This window comes from Protopterus annectens, chromosome 1.part2 (assembly GCF_019279795.1).
Source record: "Protopterus annectens isolate FY-2018-M chromosome 1.part2, PAN1.0, whole genome shotgun sequence".
NCBI lineage: Eukaryota > Metazoa > Chordata > Ceratodontiformes > Protopteridae > Protopterus > Protopterus annectens.
This window is the reverse complement of record NC_056727.1, coordinates 1,000,715,497-1,000,737,345: the sequence shown is the minus strand read 5'-3', so window position 1 is coordinate 1,000,737,345 and position 21,849 is coordinate 1,000,715,497. Positions and strand designations below refer to the sequence as shown.

Below are 21,849 nucleotides of genomic sequence, written 5' to 3'. Positions count from 1 at the left end.
GTCCACAAGGTGACTATGGGACTAGTCAGTATGCTGGCGGTTGATGCCTAATTCTAACAGGTGGCTAATGAGGGTAGCAGGAAGGAGGAAGTGAGATCAGGAGGACTCTGTATAACTGCAATACAACCCTAGAGGTGGAAGGGTTGTGAGTAGTCAGGTCTGTTTTTCATGATGGTGCAGCAAGTCTCAGTAGGAGGCTATTTCTACATCTAACTGCATGTACAGGAAAGGCCTTTGTGCTTATACACACTGAGAATAGGAATAAGGCTGATCTAGCCCTGGAGCTTATGTTACTTTGGAGCACTGATACGTTGCCTTATTCAATGGAAGAGGATGTAGGCAGACCACTCACTCACAAGGATTTGTTAGCAACGCGGTTTTCAAAAAGTTCCTTGGTAACCTGGGACCAGACTAGATCACTGCTTGGAGTACGTATCCTGCCTAAGGAAGTAATTCTGCTCAGGAAGCAAAGGTTGAGTTTGATCTGTGTAAAAATAGCTTTCTCTACATTTTTCAGGTTACTAGGCAATGTACCTTTTAATTTTATTAGTACTGCTGCCTCTCTGACTTTTCTGCATCTGGCATGGTTTACTAATAATATCCTAGTTATTATTTTATCATCTTGAATAAAAAGCATTAACGCTTTAATATTTAGCTCCATTATCTTCTTGTGGTTTAGTTGACTTTCAGTATCTCACCACCTACTGTTCTGTGCTGCTGTTGCTACATCATTGACAACAATCTATAGACTCTACTGACTTATATATATATATATATATATATATATATATATATATATATATAGTTTCCCATGGACTTGATCCTGGCTGAAGTCCAGTCACAACTTTGTCCACTTCTGAACATTCCAGACTAATCTGTCATCATCCAAAAAAGCCCTCATACATCATTTATATACATATGATATAAGTAATCATTCCTTGGGCTCAATATAAAACCTCTGGGAATACCATTATGATGAAACTTTCATGCTATTCTATATTGCCAAAGGACTTCAGTGATCTGGTCATGCTTGCATTCTACCTTCCTTCACCACTGTGGTTGTTTCTTCTTTTAAAACAGCGTGCGCGCACATTGATAGCAGGCTTGAGATCTCTGTTTACACTGCTGTCATTCTTGCTAACTTCCACAGGTTTGGTGAGCTGTATTCTAACAGTGACTGACTGCCCACAATTGCCTTTCTGTCATTTGATGCTAAGATGCTGGTCCAGTTTTAACTAAATATAGATTATTACCTACACCTTCTCCCCTTGTTAGATTAGACATCCTTTGTTTTGACTTCCACTGCAAAATGACAGACACTGTTTCTGCTCAGCACTGCTTTATTACTGTACTTTGTTCTCTTTTTTTTTCCTATAACAAAGGTAGGTGGTTGTGTTTCCTCCCTCATGTTTTCTGTATTTCACATATGAAGATGTGCTCTGTTTCATATCCTGAGCACCTCTGCTGAATAACCTACATTTGATAATCCCCGTCCCTTACTTCGTAACCTCATTTTCTTATGTCTTTTTTTCCATCCTATTTCCATTTAGAAACCAGATTAAAGAAAGCTCCAACTACACGCCTGATGTTTCTCTTCATTAACTACTTTTATTGCCCTCCTTATCCAACCCTATAAGTGTTACATACAAAGAAAACAGAATGATTTTGGTATTGCTTTGTGCCTGATCCATTTCTACAGTTTCTGCACTCATTGTTTGGCATTTTTGTTTCTGAAATCTTGCATTTATTTACTTTTGTTATTTGTTACAATATTTTTCATTCATGTAGACAGGGAAAGTGCGCTACATGTAAGATTTTTCTGACTTTATAAAAGTAAAAAAGCAATTCTTTGATTCTAAGTACAAGGTGGATAAAAATTGTTAAAACCTAAGTGACTGCATTTAGTCTTTTTATGTGTATTTGTTATCAGTCAAAGATGATTATCTTCACAGCTCAGTAAAAGCTGCTACTTTGAACTACGGTTCTGAATCTGAACAAAAACAGTGATGCTAAGCTTCTCTTTTTAAGCCTAATATTCAAATGTACCTTACACTCCTGTTGTAGGAAACGGCCACTAATAAACATTTCAAATGACATCAGTGTGAAAGGAAACCAGCACTCTAGCTAGAAAATTACACCACTGCACTGTCATTGTTATTCTGTCAAGGGAGAGAGTCATGGTTATGTATTCTCACACGGTGCTCTCTGTGTTCCTGTAAAATTATATCATGGAGCAAAATCATTGGCTGTAAACTGAAATCATGTCAGGTCATTAAATTAAATAGGAAAAAAGATAAATTTACAGTGATACAAATATATTAGTACTGCAGAAGAGATCAAGATGAGATGAAAAATGCTGTTTTGTTTTTGCTTATACTTGAACATTAACCCCCCTATATTAAGGAAATAAAAAAAAAAAACAGGGAGCTGCACACCTGTTGTTCTTATTTAGTTTCACATCCAATTCTGCCTTTTTTGTTGGGAAACATTGAATTATTGTCGATTTATTTGCACATACTTCTTCAAATCTTCTGCTGGTAATATCTGCATCTTTGCAATAAAGTGTTATGCAAAACGTCTGCATGTTTTACTTTCACATTTGCTGCATTATACTTGCAGGTAATATTTGTATGTCTTACTTTACTTCATATTGTTTGCTTCTAGATATCATCTTCATTTGGGGTAGTGCCTGTTATAAACAGTGCATGTTTGCCACTTAGTAAACCTTTCAACACATCAGTTATTGCTCTATACAATGTTTGTTTGTTTGTCTTTCGGCTTTTCCCGGTTAGGGGTCGCCACAGCGGAACTCAGGTCCGCTAATGATTGGCAGTTGGTTTTTATGGTGTCGAGTTGCCAGCCTTCAACGAAGGCATGCCCATTCAACGCATGTCTTTCGAACAACTTCCTCAAATCATTCTTCTGATCACTGACAAATCTGTAGGTTTTTGCCTCAGCATCTCTTCATTTTTTTACCAGTGAATAAGTCTAAATGATCTAGGTTTATAAATACAGTATCAGAAAGTCTAAGCAAAAGATGCACGTTTAAGTGTTTAATCATTTTATTTTTCAGGGACCTATTGGTGCAGCAGGACCACCAGGAGAAAGAGGACCCCTTGGACCTAAGGTAAGCTATTTTAAGGAAAACAGTGTGACATTAACAACGGTAACAAATTCTAGAGTATGGAAGCTTTGAAAGAACATTCTTGTCATACAGACAGGTAAACAGTGCTTATAAAAACATCTGTTGAACAAAATATACTGTGCATAATGTGCTGTAACTATGTGTGTTTGGAATAGTCATTTATTATACCTCATTACTTTCTAAAATGCCTGGTAAGTTACTAGGGTGTAAACAAAGCAAAATTATGCATTTATGTAACAAATGTTTAAATACTTTATTATTACATGTACTGTGGAAAATAAGAGCCAAAAGGATATGCTATAATGTTTGAGATTCATTTGAAATTAAAACTGTATTTATGTTTCAGATGTATTAGTAAGTTTATAACATGGAATGTTAATTCATAGCAAAGGAAGATATGTTAAACTTTTAGTATGGCAGTAATGTACTTCATGCACTATTGCTAAAAATGACACCAGTTCAAAAACCTACCAGAATGTTTATAATTACAAATACTGTTTTAAAGTGTTTTCTTTAGAATTCTATTTTATTTTTATTTTGCCTAGGAAAATTAAACATGTTTTTGGAATGCATCTCTGAGGGTGTTTCAAACCATTACTGAACAAAAATTTGAATACCCCCTTGATATTCTTTACTGTTTATCGAAGAAGAAATTTTCAAGTCCTATTGTGATCAAAATTAATCTTCAGTCATGCCTACATCAAAAATTTAATTAGAAAGTAATTTTATATTTCTTGCTGGGAATACTTCCCCAGTATTTCCAGACATATTTGTGTCAGTTATAAGAACACTGTATCTTAAGGAAAACATTTAGTTTGTTGAGAAAACTTTTTAGGAATTGCATACAACTGTTTACTGAAATCCAAAATTCTGTGCAAAACAGTCATTGATGAATTGAGCCCATATTATAATAGTATGACTATTAAAACAGTCATTGATGAATTGAGCCTGTATTATAACAGTATGACTATTAAAACAGTCATTGATTAATTGAGCCCGTATTATAATAGTATGACTATTAAAACAGTCATTGATTAATTGAGCTTGTGTGATAATAGTATGACTATCATTACAATTCAATATCAACATGATTTTCTGGTTCCTTGATATAAGAAATGTACTACTTCAGTAGGTACATGGCAGCAGAATAGTGAACAGTATAGTCACTAGTGTAAAAGTAAAATGTGGAATAGTGAACAGTATAGTCACTAGTGTAAAAGTAAAATGCAGAATAGTGAACAGTATAGTCACTAGTGTAAAAGTAAAATGCAGAATAGTGAACAGTATAGTCACTAGTGTAAAAGTAAAATGTGGAATAGTGAACAGTATAGTCACTAGTGTAAAAGTAAAATGCAGACTAGTGAACAGTATAGTCACTAGTGTAAAAGTAAAATGCAGAATAGTGAACAGTATAGTCACTAGTGTAAAAATAAAAAATGTAAAAAAAGATCTTCTTGCAACAATTGCACACACACACACACACACACACACACACACACACACACACACACACACACACACACACACACTACATACCTAAATTAGTGACAGTGGTAGTACCGCCTTACCCAATGCCACATTTCTTACTTTTTGGATATTATAGATGCCATGTCAATTACTGCTTCATGCCAGAAGTAAAGAAAAGCATCCTCTAGCAACCAAAACATTGTTTGTGTGTGTGTGTGTGTGTGTGTGTGTGTGTGTGTGTGTGTGTGTGTGTGTGTGTGTGTGTGTGTGTGTGTGTGTGTGTGTGTGTGTGTGTGTGTGTGAGACCATGCATGTGTATGTGTTTTCATATCTATTCTATGGAAACACATTTGCTTGCATGCCATTTGGTTTTATCCCAAATGGTGAAGAACCTGTCTAATTGAACACATAACTGTTAGAAAGTCTGTTTAGTGAAATGCAGCATAGTTACACACAGTACTTTAATAGAGAAGTCAAAATATGTAGAAAATATGAAGAAGTTTTACCTGGTGATCACTGTTGCCTATGCATAATCACTGTTGTTGTTTTCCTTTGTGCACCAGCAGTGAATACCCGAGTATGGTGTTTTCCCTTTTCTCCATTTGACCTTAAATATAGTATATTTAGTAGGGAGGGAGTGGGGTACAGTGGATGTTTGCCTTCCATCAAAAAAAATCTCTGAAACATTTTCCCTTCATTGATTTTTAGTGAATGATTTAGTTAATAATACCCGATAAAGGGCTCATGCCAACTCAAAAGTTCAAGTAATTTCAAAACCTGTGTTGGTTCAATTAAAGGTATTACATCACATCTGTGTTCCATTGTCTTTGTGTTTTCTGTTAGCTGTCTGACATATCATTTCTTAACTAGTGCAGAAAGGTAAGTGTCTCTGTGGCCATAAAATACTGTAGCTTTTATAGGAGAAGGAAATTAGGCACCCCTGTTTTCACCAAGGATTTTGAGTGCAAGGAGAGAGAATATAATGTTGCTTCTGGAGTAGTAGTGAGATAGGAGTGTGGTAGAAAGATTATAACATTTTTAAAGTAGAATTAGTTACTAGAGTGCACCTGCAGAGAACAAGCATTGTAAAAGTCAAATAACCATATTTGTATAGTAGAACAAACGCTACACTTGTACTTTTGCTACTATCAAAGATAATTAGTGAGGTAAAATACAGAGTACTCAGGTGAAAGAAGGGTACAGGTTTTTTCCCACTAAAGGGTTGTAGCTGTATTAGGAGTAGTAAGGGGGGTGCTTTATCTGTCTGAGGGTCAATTGTGAGTTTTGGGAGACAGTAAGCAATAGTTTAGCCAGATATTTAAGTTAGGTGCCATGTTTGCCTGAGGGCGAAGTTTATACTAGGAGAGAGCTATGAGATGGTTTAGGCTGAAGTGTAGAGGAAGGGCCTTTGGGGCTCCCACTGGCTAAGTGTTGTGTGTTAGTATGGATTACAGGTGAAGTCTTAATGCTTGCCTTTAGTGCCAACAAGGCCATGAAGCAGAATTTGAACATAGTAATCAAGAAAAGCTAGTCTTTTCTGCCACCAAATACGCCAAGAGTGGTAGTAGAAGGGAAAGTTATAATAGGGTAAGGCTTTCGCTGTGCTGCCAAAAAATAAAGAGAAAATATTTGGTGTGATTAAAGGAAAGTTTCTTATACATGATTTTCTATTATTATTTCTAGTTTTGTGGTACTTGTGGTCTAGTGAGCTGAATATAGACTTCTACATATTCTGTGAATATATGAACGTGTGTGTGTGTGTGTGTGTGTGTGTGTGTGTGTGTGTGTGTAAAAATATGAATCTGTGGTTTTATAGTGAACACATTATGGGTTCCAAATGTTTAGTTACAGTATGGAGCTTTCCCCTCACTCAGAGGGTACAGCAACCTTAAAGGTAGCATATTTTGAGCTAGACATTATTGGAACTCTGTATTTAGAATAAAAAAAACTTGGTATGTGTGTGTGGGGCGTAGTGTCCTGTTATCTCACATGGACACACGGACACACGCACACAAACACATGCACACAAGCACACACACCAACATAGACAGATAACTATATTTGTTTCTACCACCCCAGTGTTCCCTGTGGCTGTCTTCCTCTTGGCTAAAGCACGTATTTTCAAATGGTACTAGAATTAACCAATCCCTGATGTTAAACTGTACATTTTGAGACAATGCTGACAACTCAATATGCCATGCACTAATACTGAAAAAAAGAAAGCTGTCTTTTGCATTTTAAAAAATTTTCCCTATAATTAAACTACTTGTGAGTGATTTTAGACTATGGTTCATGATCTTCCTTCCCAAAACAAAAGCACAGAAACACACATGCACACACACACACACACACACACACACACACACACACACACACACACACACACACACACACACACACACACAAAAATCACATGTAGATGGACCTCATTACCTAGTCCTGGCATAATCTAACAGTTATGTAGGCTTCTGTAGTTTTATACAGGACACTGCCCTCACTGCACCACCTGTATTTTGGATTGATAATGTATGCCTGACTGCTAAGATTCTATCAGATATACAGCATCAAATCTGAAAATACCAGGGGATGGGTTATACTATGATGCTATGCTGCAAAAGCACAGCTAAAGCTTCCCTAAGAAGGTTCAAAAGGAAGAGCCACAAAACAACACATCTATGCATGCATGTGGTCCTTCTCCACCTTGAACTAAGGTTGTGCTATGGTTCCCTACAATGTCACCAGCATGTCAGTACTGGTATTGCAAGCATTTGAAGTTTCTATCATGTAATGCCTGTAATATGAACATTGACATATAACTGGTACACCATCTACATAAAGAAAGCCCTTTCTCTTGGACTTCCAAGTTGGCTGCTATTGAGCAACAGCTTAATTTTAGCTCTTCCAGTGTGAAAACAGAAACTCAGCAGAGAGGGCCAATGGACTTTTGTGTTTCTGGGTAAATTTCAGGAAATGTCTAGTAACTGCACTGCCTGGATGCCAGGAAAAAAGAAATACAGATGACCTGAGGGAAAATCATCTACAAAAGGTAAAGAAAAAACACTGACTGGGAAAAGTACTGCAGCTGCTCAGCAAAAAGCAGTGCAAGCTTCAGACATGACCTAGAGAAAAGCATAAGATAACTGCACACAGAGCTGTTTAAAATAAACTAAAGAGAGTAAGAAGTAAAAGGATCCACGAACTGGATAAACGCTCGGTTTACACCTCACAGCAAAAATAAAACATATATTAAAACAAACTGACCACGGCTGGGTGAACTCAGATAAAATGCAGCTTTAATGAACAATATAAAAGTAAGCACTTTTGCGATTTATAGCTAATTGCTTCTTCAGACTCTATTCACACAAACAATACCATAGAATTTAAACTATTTCCATCCAATCAAATGCAATAACTGTATGATGTCATTAATTAATAAAATGTTTAAAAACTGTTTAAAGAAAAAAGTAATACGTAGAACATATGGGTTATAGAAAGGGTTTGTAATCTACTGAATGATAAACGGGTATATAGCACTGCCAAGATTAACTTGATTTGCGACTTACTTGATATTATAACTGAAAAGTCTGAAAATAACAGAACTTGAATAAAAACCGCAAGTGAGCCAAAATAAAAACAAATTTCACTTCACTTTAATCTTCACATGAAACAGTAAGCTCTTTCATCACCCTGGACTTCCTCAGACTGCATAATATGCTTAAAATTAGCAAAACTATTTATATAATTTCAAATTAATCATGTAACTTAACAAGCCACATGATTTAGCTTTTTCCTTTTTAAAATGGCAGTGAACTCTTTTTTATCATTTAACCCTGGTGGTGACAAGAGTTCAATTTAACCTGCCACAAATACTCTTTCCAACTTAATTCAGATTCAGCATCAAATTTGACTTCAAAATTAATTACTTCATCTAATACACAACATTTAAATTCCACTTTACAACCATTTTCTTTATAATGTTTGCCCATTGCATTTTTATTGTCCTTTATGTGGACAGCATACTTGTGCTCATACATCCTCTTATATAACTCCCTTGCAGTACTTCCTACATAATAGGTTTCACATGATTGACAAATAATTAAATATACTATAAACCTAGATTTACATGTATATTTTCCTTTTAGATGTACAATAGTAGTTCCAGTCTTGATTTTTCATCTCAAACAACAAAAGGCTGGGAAAAATGGAAGAAACTTTAAACAGAAATTCAGATGAGGTGATAAAACTGCAATTCACAAAGGTCGAAATGAAGAAAATGCTGGATGAATATGAAACTGCTCAAGAAGAGATGTTTCAAAAAATAATAGAATTAGAAGACAGAGCATGTACGGAAAACCTGAGATTTTCAGCTGTACTAGAGAAGCTGGAAGGAGCAGACTGAGTTAATTTTATGAAAGCACAAATAAGCAATTGGACTAGTATTCAACGGCAGTTGTTAATTGAAATGGCACACCATGTGTATACTCAAAACCTGGCTATGAGAAAGCAACCTAGACCTGTAATAGTAAAGTTGCAATCCTACCAGTAGAAGGAGATTACTCTGACGAAACTGTGGCAGAAGGACAAAGTACTAAAAGTGACAGACAGCAGAGTGTTTGTGGAGAATGGCTACTCATTGCACACCAGGCAGAAGGGAGTATATTTATTCCACTGTTCAGGGAATGTTGAGAAGCAGGAATGAGATTCAAACTGCTGTACTCAGCTATTTGCAGAATATTCTTTCCTGGAGGAAAAAAAATCATGCTGAGGAGGATATACAACAGTTTGTTCAACAAAATGTGAGCTGTGAAACAGAAGGAGATTCTGCTTCTTGTTCTTCTGGTAATAAAGACCACAGAGAGGCTGTGCCAGAGAAACCGTTTCCAGTGTTTCAATGGAAAAAGCTGGAGAGAAGGAAGGGAGCACAAGAGTTGACTAGACGAATCAATAATGCATTGGAAATGAAGCCAAGACAGGATATGGGAGATGGACATGAACAGAAATAAAACCAGTAACTTGGAAAATAACAAATGTGGGATTACAAGGCAATATTTATATTTGTGAAATATGACAGAACAAGAAAATATGGAAATATTGGACTTCTTTGGACTTTGACTTGTGGGGAGTATATGCCCTACTTCATGTCATTAATGTTAGGAAAAGTACTTAGAGGAGGAGAAAAGGAGGGTGAAAGTTGACCATAAGTAAAACATTTTTTCTTAATAGTACTATTTTATAGTGCATGATTTTCTTTGCGTGATATAAAGTAAAGTTTTATCAGTTGTTTTTAAGTGTAATGGGGTTACTATTGTAAACAGGTGGTCCTGTTTTTTTCTTTGTTTTTATTTTCTTTTCCCTTCTTCTCTCTCTTTCTCCTTGTTCAGTTTTAAAAAATGTAGGCACTATAAAGTAAAAAAAAAGTATAGTTAAAAGAGTATGACAAAAGAAAAATGAATGTGCTTTTTCTCGTTCTTGTATGGGAAATGACTGGATCGATGCCCTTAGCTTGAAATAGTAAAAAGTTTTAAAAGAAAGCAAGCAAATGAAAAAATAATATTGAACATTGTAAGGTTTTCCTTCTAACAAATAAATGTACGCTTATTAGTAATTCTATATCTGGTCCTCATGTCTCCATGGAGACAATCTGATAAAGAGAAATTGGATGAAATCCAATAAAGAGAAATTGGCTAGGAAAAAAAAGAGAAATTGTCTAGGAGATAATGTTATCTGAAAGTATTCAGGTATTTTACCAGCTAGGATAGCTATAAAGATAAGACAAAACCAGACAGCACTTAGTAGAAGCACAGGCTGCACCATGCATCTTAGTATGGATAACCTTTTTTTAGATTAACTCAAGTGTGTGAGTGTGGCTGTCAGTTTGGGCATTTATTCCATTTAGGAGGGTAAAACTTCAATATTTGAAGATGTACCTAGTTTTGTGTATTAGTATTAAGTTAATAGATTTTAATGGGGTATTCGGGGTGTTCTTTTCGTTTGGTCGCTTTCAATAAAACAAAAAGGTTTGTAAGATGTGACATAAGCTCAAATAGACATGACAAGAAACAAATGTGTAAAATTTCAACCTGCAACACAGTGTATGTATGTAACACAAAAGCTGGAAGAAGACATTTAACAAAAAAAGCTGTTATACATAAAAGGTGGGAATAATAACTTTATAATTCAGTGGTGCTTTCTGTAATGTCTTTAAATGTCAATGGTCTCGCAGATAAATATAAAAAAGAAAGAGTAGTGAACTATATTAAAATGTAGAGTGGAAATAGCTATGGTACAGGAGACACACTTGGAAAGATCTGAACATCTGAATTTGATAAAGAAATGTTTTCAGGATGGCAATTCAGTGAAATACCTGGGACAAAAGACAGTACTTATATTAATTGCAGGAGGAGCTCCAATAGTGATAGAAGAGGATAGAAAAGATAATAATGGCAGATTTGTAGTACTAAGTGGCTACTGGCAAGGGAGGAGGTTTACACTGGCATGTATTTATATTCCACGTAAAACTGCTATAATGGAGCTTAAGAAATTCTGGGAGAAATAATCACCTTGTAGCAAGGAATATTACTTATAGTTGGGGACTGGAATTTAATTTGCAGCAGTGAATATAAGTCTGTGGGGCCCAGAAGGGAAAGTATAACAAATGAGAGCAGACTTTTGAAGAAATTCATGAAAATATTTTGGCTTGCAAGATGTGCATTCAGTACTAGGAGTTTGGAGTGAATATACATATTATTCTCCAAGATACAAAAACTGGGTTAGGCTAGACAGAATTTATATTTCTCAGGAACACATGCATTTAATTGAAGGTCCACCCAATAACTATTTCAGACCATGCATCAATAAAAACTAAAATTAAAACACAGCATAATTAAATAAGAATGAGACACTGGTGCTTTTCCACCTTTCTGTTAAAAAGAAAGGAATTTAAGGAATGGGTATTGGAAATTATTCAGGAGCTATTAGAGAAGATACAAATTTCTTCTGAAAATATAGCTAGGGAGTGTGATAAAATTAAAGTGGAGTTAAAAAATAGGGTGGAAATAAAAGAAAGGGACATATGGCTAAGAAGTAACAAGAATTATTTAGAGGGTCTGAAAAATTATAAAGTATTGCAGAATAGAAAGAATCTCACAAAACAAGAAGAGGAGCAACTGCAGAATGCTAAACAGAAAAGAAGGGATAACCTTGATAATGTGGTTGAGTTTAGAAAGATTGCAACTGTTTTTTGATAATATCTCAGAGCACAACAACTTTTAGCACAATGACTCAGGCAACAGAAAGTAGAAAAGGCTGTCGCCAAGTTTAGAGATCCTATAACAATAACAATGAGGGTAACAAGAAATCCTGTAGAGGTATTAGAAATATTTTGGAAATTCTGTAAAAGTCTGTATAAAGCAGAGAAATATTGAAATCAAGAAAAGGTCTGGGACTTTATGAGCAGGGCAATGGAAGCATTTGCATTCCTTGATAAAATTGTAAGGTTGATTAGGAGAATTTATGAGGGGTCGGAGGTGAAAATTAAAGTGGGTGGGGTCCTCTATGATAATTTCTGATTCAGCAGAGGAGCCAGGGAGGGGTGTTCTCTTTTGTTATTTGCATTATATTTAGAACCACTGGCAAAGAAAATAAGGGACTCAGTAATTCAAGGATAAAATTGATATGGTAGTCAAGAAAAGCTGGCTCGATTTGCAGATTATATTATTTTATACCTGACAAAACCAGCAAAGGACACTACAGTGTTGTGGAACATTTAGAGACAGTTTCAGATCTTTTTGGGATGCAAAATTAATGAAGATAAAACAAAGACAATACCAGTAAATTATGTACCCACACACAAATTGGTTTAGCAATATACATATTTATGGGGACATGATAAAATGAAGCATTTACGATGGGTCTATGACAATGGATCAAATTCACTAAATATCGAACGTCCGGAAAATCAAAAACACTGGTAATAGAAACCTGTTTTATGAGATCACAGTACAGTGAAAATTGGGAAATTTGCCCTTTCCTCACGTGCATTTTTGATTTTCCGGCCGTTTGATATTTAGTGCATTCAATCTATTGTCATAGACCCTTTAGGGGTATGGATTAAAATGATTCTGGTGTGGCACCTACGGATATGTGGGAAGAGACTAAACAAAAGATAATATAAAAAATGAGAAATTGGAAGCTCTGTTTTATGGATATGGATAGTTTTATCAACCAGAAGAGAAGTTGTGGATAGCAATTAATAAAAAGCTCAAGGATTTTTCTTGGGAAGGGAAGACAGGAAGAGTCAAGTGAGATAAGCTGATTCTTCCAAGAGAACAAGGCGGATTGGGATTATCTGATTTAAAGGGGTATTTTAGAGCTACACAGTTAAGGCTCCTATAAATAGCACAAGTAGAAACCTATAATTCAAAGTGAAAAGGGCTGATGAAACTAGGGGAAGCTCAAGAAACAAGGAGAGACTGGGAATTTGGATGCAGATCTTTAAGGGGAATAACAATAATCATACAGAATGTTATATTCATAAAGTAGCAGAAAGTATTGTAAGAAATAAGCCAACACTGAAATGGAGGAATGAAATTCTGCCAATAGGGATAACTGCAATTAGGGGTACAGACAATAGGCGAAAGGGGGCTGGGATTTATTGAAGAAAACCAGCAAAGGAACCAACTAGAGAGGGAAAGGTAATAGAATGGGAAGATGCCAAGAATTTATTTGGACTGCAGGTTAGAGATTGCTTTCCCTATTAAGGACTGATATCAGAGTATAGGCAACGAGAAAGAAATAGGGGTGTCCTAAATGAAAGAACAGCTCTGATAGAGTTTTTAGTAGAATCTAAAACAGAAGCTGCCATAAAAAAGGAATAATTAGCAGAGCATGTAAAATATTGCATGATAACTGTATGAATCAATCGGAGGAGGTTAGAAAAGATTGGGAAGAGAGACTGGATAAGCAACTCACAAATAAACAATGGAGGGATATATGTATGACTCCCAGATTGGAACAAAATCTAGAAGATTTAGGATTTTTTCTTGGAAATGTATATACAGATATTTTTATACCTCAATTAGACTCGATAATTCTTCCTCAGGTAGACAGCAAATGGAGGCATGATGGGGAACAAAGAAGTAATTAAGAACATATTTTCTGAGAATGTGATGAGTTGGCAGACTTTAAAGATTCCCTGCAGACTACTCTGTCAAAGATACTGGATGAGCAAATTGGAATAACTAGGAAAATGATTTTTCTGAGCTATGATATAGAATCAGAATTGCCTAAACATAGTTCATAGGTTCATAGGTTCATACTAGGCTATCTGCCCTAGGGCATTTATAAGCCTAGCCAGAGTGTGTTTGGCTTTCGCCACCCATTTTAAATGAATGTTGCTATGCCCATTTTCGAGGTTAGTATACTGTGCCTCTGTCTAACAGTGACACAGAAGTGATACCCGGGGTAAACCTACGATCTCCCATCCACTCATCAAGATTCCTCTTGAAAAGAGTCAATGAGGGACTCTGCCTAACCTGGACTGGGATTTTATTCCAGAGTGAAGGGAGCCTCTGGGTTATGAATCTGTCCCTCCAGCATGTCCTATTTATTTCAGTGCTGAGGTTCAATTCTCTCGAGCGCGTAGCTCGATGGGATTTGGATTTTCTGAGGTGCAGCATGTCCATTAATTCCGGGTTGGACATGGCTTTATACGTCAGGCACAGATTGCCTCTGAGCAGGCGGTATGCCACTGAGTAGAGCTGGAGTTTCTTTAACCGGGCAGCATATGGCATCTGTTTGAGCCCTTTGATCCTCTTGGTGAGGTACTTTTGGGGTCTTTCCAGTTGCTGCAGGTGTCTGGCAAGGTACATCCCAAAAGGGGCATTGTACTCAATTATGGGCCTGATGAGGGATGAGTAAAGAGGCACGATGACCTCCCCTGATCTAGATGTGAATCCCTTCATGATTAGGTGGGCTATATAAAATATTTTTCTAACCACTTTGGCCACGTGGTTTTCAAATGAGAGATTGCTATCAACTTGGGTTCCCAGGTCCCTAATTACTTCTTCCGTACTTAATGGATTACCACCTATGTGGTAATTTGTGGGCACTTTGTTTTGCCAAAGGGGATGACTATACACTTTTTGGCATTTAGCTTGAGGCCATGGCTCTGGCACCAGTTATCTGTTTCTATGAGGCCCTTTTGTAGGATGCTTGTGTCGGCTGGAGAGTCGATTATGGCACCTAGTTTGCAGTCATCTGCGAACTTGGTCAGCCACAGTCCTTCCGTGTTGGCCGGTACCTCCGAGAAATATATACCGAACAAGAGAGGTCCCAGGACTGAGCCTTGTGGGACGCCACTTGTAACTGGTTTGGAGTCTGACATGGCTCCAGCAATTCTAACCATGTGGGTTCTGTCCTTGAGCCAGTTTGCAACCCATCTAGTGACATAGGGGTTTATATTTAAGCTGGTGAGCTTATCTATAATGCCCGAGTGGGGTATTGTATCGAAGGCTTTTGCGAGGTCCAGGTAGGCTGTGTGGACCACCTTCCCCTCGTCAATGGCCTTGGTGACTGTTTCAAAGAAATCGACCAGGTTTAAGAGGCAGGATCTGCCCTTAACAAAGCCAAACTGGGTAGGATCCAGTGTCTGTAGGTCCCCAATATCTTTATTTATGAGGTCCATGATGATCCTTTCCATAGCTTTGCAGACCAAGCTAGTCAGGCTTATGGGGCGATAGTTTCCAGGATCCGTTGAGGCACCACCTTTGTGGAAAGGGACCACTGTTGCTGTACACCACTCTTTGGGTACATATCTTGCAGTAAGGCTGAGATTGAACAGTAGTTTTATGTTTGGGTATATTTCTTCTTGGAGTTCATGTAGGACGCAGCCCGGGACACCGTCTGGTCCCATTGATGCTGTGTTTTTTGCTTTGGAGAGGGCGGCTCTTACCTGAGCATCTGAGATGTCAGGGGGGCAGCACTCTGCTGGGATAGATTTTTGCCCTTTTGGTGGGGGGGGGGGAGTTTGCGCTGAACCTGTCAGCTAGGATGTTGGCAATGTCTGTGGGTTCAGTGTATTTTTTGTCATTTTGGACTAATTCTGAGCATATCTGGGAATTCCCACCCAGGTTCTTAACATAACTAAAGAAAGCCTTGTGATTATCCTTAGTGTCCTGTGCTATTTTTCTCTCGAAGCTTGCCTTAGCCGATTTTGTGAGTGCCCGTAGTTTTTTGCTAATACTGATCAGAGATGCCTTCCCTTTTTGGGATTTTGCTCTATCATGTAGTAGCTTCCTTCTTCTATTGTATAGTTTGTTTATGGCTGGGGTCCACCAGACAGGATGCCTGCCTTTGGAGGATTGGGTCTTGGTTTTATTTGGGATTGCATGATCCATGCATTCCTGAAGGTGTTCATAGAATGCGTTTATAAAGGATTCTGCAGTCTGGGCCGTATTTTCCACAGGCTTGGGGTCTTTGAAGGATTCCACCTCGGTTTTGAGGAGTGTGAAATTTGCTTTAGAGAAGTTTTTCACTGTGGTTTTCTGGGCAGGGGGTGGGGTCGGGATGTGACTATCCAGTGAGAGTAGTTTATGGTCTGGTCTTACCAGTGAGGGATACACTTCTGGTCTGGAGCATAGAGCCCCCATGTTGGTGATGATCAGGTCCATAGGTTCATAGGTTCATACTAGGCTATCTGCCCTGGGGCAATTATAAGCCTATCCCAATTCTGTATGGCTTATGCCACCCCTTGATTTGAGTATACTGTGCCCTTTTTAAGGTTTAGTGTACTGTGCCTCTGTCTAATAGTGACACGGGAGTAATCCCTGGGACAAACCTACGATCCCCCATCCACTTATTGAGATTCTTCTTGAAGAGATTCAGTGAGGTGCTCTGCCTCACATGAACTGGAATTCTATTCCAGAGCGAAGGGAGCCTCTGGGTTATGAACCTGTCCCTCCAGCAAGTTCTATTTATTTCTGTTCTGAGGTTCAAGTCCCTCGAGCGTGTGGCTCTAAGGGATTTAGATTTACTGAGGTGGAGCATGTCCATTTATTCTGGATTTGACATAGCTTTGTATGTCAGGCATAGATCGCCTCGAAGTAGGCGGTATGCAACTGAGTAGAGCTGGAGTTGTTTAACCGAGCAGCATATGGCATCTGTTTGAGACCCTTGATCCTCTTGGTGAGATACTTTTGGGGTCTTTCTAATTGCTGCAGGTGTCGGGTAAGGTACATCCCAAAAGGGGCATTGTATTCTGTGATGGGCCTGATGAGGGATGAATAAAGGGGCACGATTACCTCTCTTGATCTAGATGTGAAACCCTTCGTGATGAGGTGGGCTATGTAGAAGGTCTTTCTAACCACTTTGGCAATGTGGTTTTCAAAGGAGAGATTGCTATCAACTTGGGTCCCCAGGTCCCTAATAACTTTCTCTGTACTTAATGGGTTTCCGCCTATGTGGTAATTTGTGGGCACATTGTTTTTGCCAAAGGGTATGACTATACATTTTTTGGCATTTGGCTTTAAACCATGGCGCTGGCACCAGTTATCTGTCTCTGTGAGACCTTTTTGAAGGATGTTTGTGTCAGCTGGAGAGTTGATTATAGCGCCCAGTTTGCAGTCATCTGCAAACTTGGTGAGCCATAGTCCTCCCACGTTTGCCTGTACCTCAGAAAAGTATATACCGAACAAGAGTGGTCCCAGGACAGAACCCTGTGGGATGCCACTTGTGACCGGTTTTGAGTCTGACATGGCTCCAGCAACTCTCACTCTGTGGGTTCTGTCTTTGAGCCAGTTTGCGACCCATCTTGTGACATAGGGGTTTATATTTAAGCTGGATAGCTTATCTATGATGCCCAAGTGGGGTATTGTGTCAAATGCCTTTGCAAGGTCCAGATAGGCTGTGTGGACTACCTTCCCTTCATCTATGGCTTTGGTGACTTTCAAAGAAACAAATATAAAATATATATAAAATAATAAATTATAATTAATAATAATATTAATATTAATATTAATAATTAATATTAATTAATAATAATTATATAAAATAATATAAAAAATAGGTCCAGTATGTTTTCCCCTCTTGTGGGAGTGGTAACAAGTTGTTCCATAGCATTTGAGTTTATAAATTATAGGAACCTTTGAGCTAGGGTGTTGGAGCTAGAGTAATGCTCCCAGTCTATGTTTGGGTAGTTGAAGTCACCCAATATAATGGTGTTTGGAGAGACCTTCATATTTTCCAGTGTTCTCAGGAAGGCTGAGTGGGGTTCCTGGGTTTGGGAGGGTGGTCTGTAGCAGGCTATAAACTGGTAGGCAGTTTTACCCACTGTTAGTTGCACATGGGTAGTCTCTGATGCTTCGTGCTGTGCCACCAACCTGGAGGTGTGGGTATCTTTAATGAATATTGATACTCCCCCTCCTTTTGTGGTTCGGTCCAAGTTTTGGGGCCGAAAAGCATGGTATGAGGTATAACCTGGTAGTGCTGGGGTGCTCTCGGGAGCCTTGAACCAGGTTTCTGTTACTGCACAGATATTGATGTTCTCCATGCTAAGGAGAGTTTCGAGTGCATGCATCTTGAGGTTTAGACTTCTGGCATTGAGTAGCATTACTCTTAGTTTCTTATCCCTTGTGATACCTATGGAGGTGGGTTTGTCTTTTGAGCCTTGCCTAAAAAAGGCACTATGGGGGTGGCAAGAGCCTTTGCCAATATCTGAAAGCCCAGGGGTGACAGGTGCAAGCCATCCCTAGCGAAGCATCGTGGCTTGTCGAGCATGTCATCCCAGGCTGCAGGCATTGGATCCCCTTTGAATGACACCAATACTTAAGCCAATTGTTGAAATTGATCATTTTGTCTTCATATTGTGGCATCATTCTTGGTGAGGGTAAGATGCTACTCAAGGTTAGGGTCATACTGGCCTGGGCTACATGCTCAGAGAGCTCCTCTATGTCTCTTTTCATGTAGTCCAGGGAGGTACATCTCAGGTCATTCACACCAGCATGGACAATGACTGAGTCATATTTGTACTTGCCTTGGAGTGACCTGAGTGCTTGTGTTATGTGGCGGATCCTAGCGCCCAACAGGCAGCACACCATGACCTTCTCCTTGTTCAGCCTGGTGAGCAGGACGTCAGTGTGCCTGACGATAGAGTCACCTATTACAAGTGTATCAGGTATGTTGTTTAGCCTTAAGGGCTGTGACTGTTCGGCACACTGGCTTTGTGAGCTATGTGTTGCATGTGTTTTGTTTTGGGGTTGCGGTTGCTTGGGTGTCTGCTTTGGAGGTCTCTGCTGCTTATGCATATTTTTATTTAGAGCCTCCGAGTATGTTTTTGTGTGTTTATGTGTTTGGTTTGCTGTCGTGGTAGGTCTATGTGAGACTGGAATTGTAGTGAGTGTGGTTTCCTTCTCCTCCTCACTGGTTACGCCAGTACTGAGTTGAGAGAGCTTAGCCTCCAGTTTGGCTATATGGTTGCATCTCTCACATGTGTTGGAATTTGTTGGGAGGAGGAGTGGGTTGTCTGTGTACGTGAGGCCTTGCTGAGTCTAACTATGGTATCTGCCAAAAAGCAGTTACCAGCAAATGAAAATCAAAGTCTAAACCAACTGTACTGGAAGCAGTGAATATAGTAACAGAGATAAAACAACTGGAATTGAGATCTTTAAAAAAGGGCAGATGCCTAGAACAGATGAAGCTTTAGAACAGCTGGGTGTGACTAAGTATCTCACCACTATTCATCTGACCAAAGTTATACTGGCAAGTGCCCTTGACTCCCATTTCTATAGAGAGGTTAGCTTTTGTAACACCGTTTGGATTATATGAATGTACAAGGATGCCCTTTGAGATGAAGAATGCCTGAGCAACCTTCCCAAGGTTAGTAGATCATACTGAAGTAGGAGTAGGAGACTATACTCTCACTTATTTGGATGATATTGCCATTTACAGTTATTCCTGGCAAGAGCATCTTTATGTCAAGGACATCTTAAGTAGATTGAAAAGGGCAGGGTGGACCATTAAGTCTAGTAACTATCAGGTGGCTATGGCTAGGACACAGAGTAGGGAGAGGTAAGATTAGACCAGAATCTGCCAAAGTGGAGATTATTTAGGTGTAGCCTGTCCCTGTTACCTAAAAGCAGGTCAGAGCATTCTTAGGGACAGCAGGGTACTACAGAAAATTTGTGCCAACTATAGTTCAATAGCTGCACCCCTTACTGACCTGATAAGGTAGTGTAGACCACAGATTGTGAGCAGACATTCCAAAAATTTAAAGAAGCTTTGGGAGGAGCCCCTGTATTAGCCAGTCCAGATTACAGCAATGCCAGTGCAGATGGATTCTTAAAATAGGGTATAAATTGATGTATTTTCAGTCAGCCTCATTTTTCTCAAGCGACGATTTTCCAGGGTCACTTGAAAAATCTAGCTTGAGGATTCAAATGTAGAGAAATGTGAGTATATTAGATATTGTTATCTGTGCTAATATGGCTGGCTGAAGTTTTGTAAATGTTTGTTTGTGTCTTTCGGCTTTTCCCGGTTAGGGGTCGCCACAGCGGAACGCCAGTCCGCTAATGATTGGTAGTTGATTTTTACATGCCGAGTTACCAGCCCTGATGCACAACCTTCAACGAAGGTACGCCCATTCACACATGTCTCCACGCAAAAGACGCTCTAGCTGAGAATCGAACCGGACAGCATCTTACTGTGAGGCGACAATGCTACCGCAGCACCACTACCGCAAAATTTTGTAAATAATTGCAGTAAATAATTGTAAATAATGGTAAACTACTCTGTGATACATATGCCAGCATGACTAGGTATAATTTTGTAAATAAGTTTGTCCTTTGATTATCACTTTGATTTATGAAAGATTTTTGAACATCAAACAGTGTTCTTCTGGCTGACCAAATGTACATGTTCTTTGTGGGGAGAATTCTGAATGCATGTTATGCCACAGTCAGCTAACCTAGATGTGATGTCATTGTGTGCCAGGGTTGAGAGAACAGAATCTTCACTACAGCTGTTTATTTACTTTTCAAAGCCTGATATGAGAATAAAATTCTCATGGCAGCTTCCTGTTACTTTTGAAAAAGATCTACTATAAAAAGCAGGTTCTGAGTCAGTTATTTAGTTATTGTTCAATAGCTGTTTTCCAGAGATGTTCAGCAATAGTAGTCCAGTTGTTTTCAGGAAAGTAGTTGCTCCAGTCATGGAGGACAGACAACAACCTGGAATGTAGACATCAATTTTTATTTTACCTTGCCAAAGTAAGAGCATAATCTTGTCTTGCTTAGTTATTTAGATTAGATAGGGACAGTTAATCTTCAGGTAGTCAGGGAACTACAGCTAGATAGTAAGAGTTTTTTTAGAATCAATGTGATATTTATCCTACAGTATTATTTTCATATTTCTGGTGTGTAAAGCTCTGATGTTTATTGGACTCAGTAATTCAGTATTTACATGTTTTAAATCCTTTTATTTATTATTAAGTATTTACTACATCTCATTGTGGCTAGTTATTTAGTTAATATTTTTTAATAACCTAAGAGTGTTTATGCTTATTGTGATAACACCAGGGCCACTCTGAAGAGCCTTACTACTTGGGATACATGCTACTATTCGTTTCAATATCTATTTTTACCCAATATAAATTTTACACACCTTTTGAAGGGTATTGTGGTATTTGACTGGTGGAAGCTGTTACTTTGTAATTTGGGCAAAGAAACACAAGAGGTAAATCTGTGTTAGTCTTTACCAAGAGTGTGTGCATGTGTGAATATCAGACATTTAACAGTGAGTGTGTCAGATACCTAGAACTGGGACACAGGGCTCTGCAGTGGTTAGCGTGGAGACTCATTTGGGAACCTGGAGTGAAGCATATAGTCCAGTCCTAGGTTTAGAACATATTTCCAGTATACTCTTAGGGGAAATTGTGTATTTCTATCCCTGCAGTTAGTGATACTCCCTTACCGGAAACAGTGGTGAGGATTGAGACTCCTTAGTTACTGCCACAAGGTAAAAAGAGGGCTTGTCACACTTATTAACAAGAAACCTTATATATAGGCATGAAATGAAACATAAACACCTGATTTGACATATGAAAGCATTGTAGTTGTAATAGTAGTCAAATCACAATCTTGGTAATTAAATCTTATTTCTTTTTGTCTCATTAGGGTGTGCGTGGAGGAACAGGACCCCCAGGTCCCCCTGGCCTGCCTGGACCCCCTGTAAGTATTTTGCCTTTT

The 21,849-nt window shown here is 38.4% G+C and overlaps 1 protein-coding gene across 1 annotated transcript in view; it reads left to right on the top strand.

Moving 5' to 3' along the window:
- Positions 1 to 21,849, top strand: part of COL9A2 (collagen type IX alpha 2 chain) — a 447,350-nt gene that overhangs the window by 112,782 nt on the left and 312,719 nt on the right. The window contains exons 8-9 of the mRNA XM_044059964.1: positions 3,074 to 3,127; positions 21,778 to 21,831. Coding sequence (XP_043915899.1) covers positions 3,074 to 3,127; positions 21,778 to 21,831 — 108 coding nt within the window. The remainder of the gene's footprint in view (positions 1 to 3,073; positions 3,128 to 21,777; positions 21,832 to 21,849) is intronic.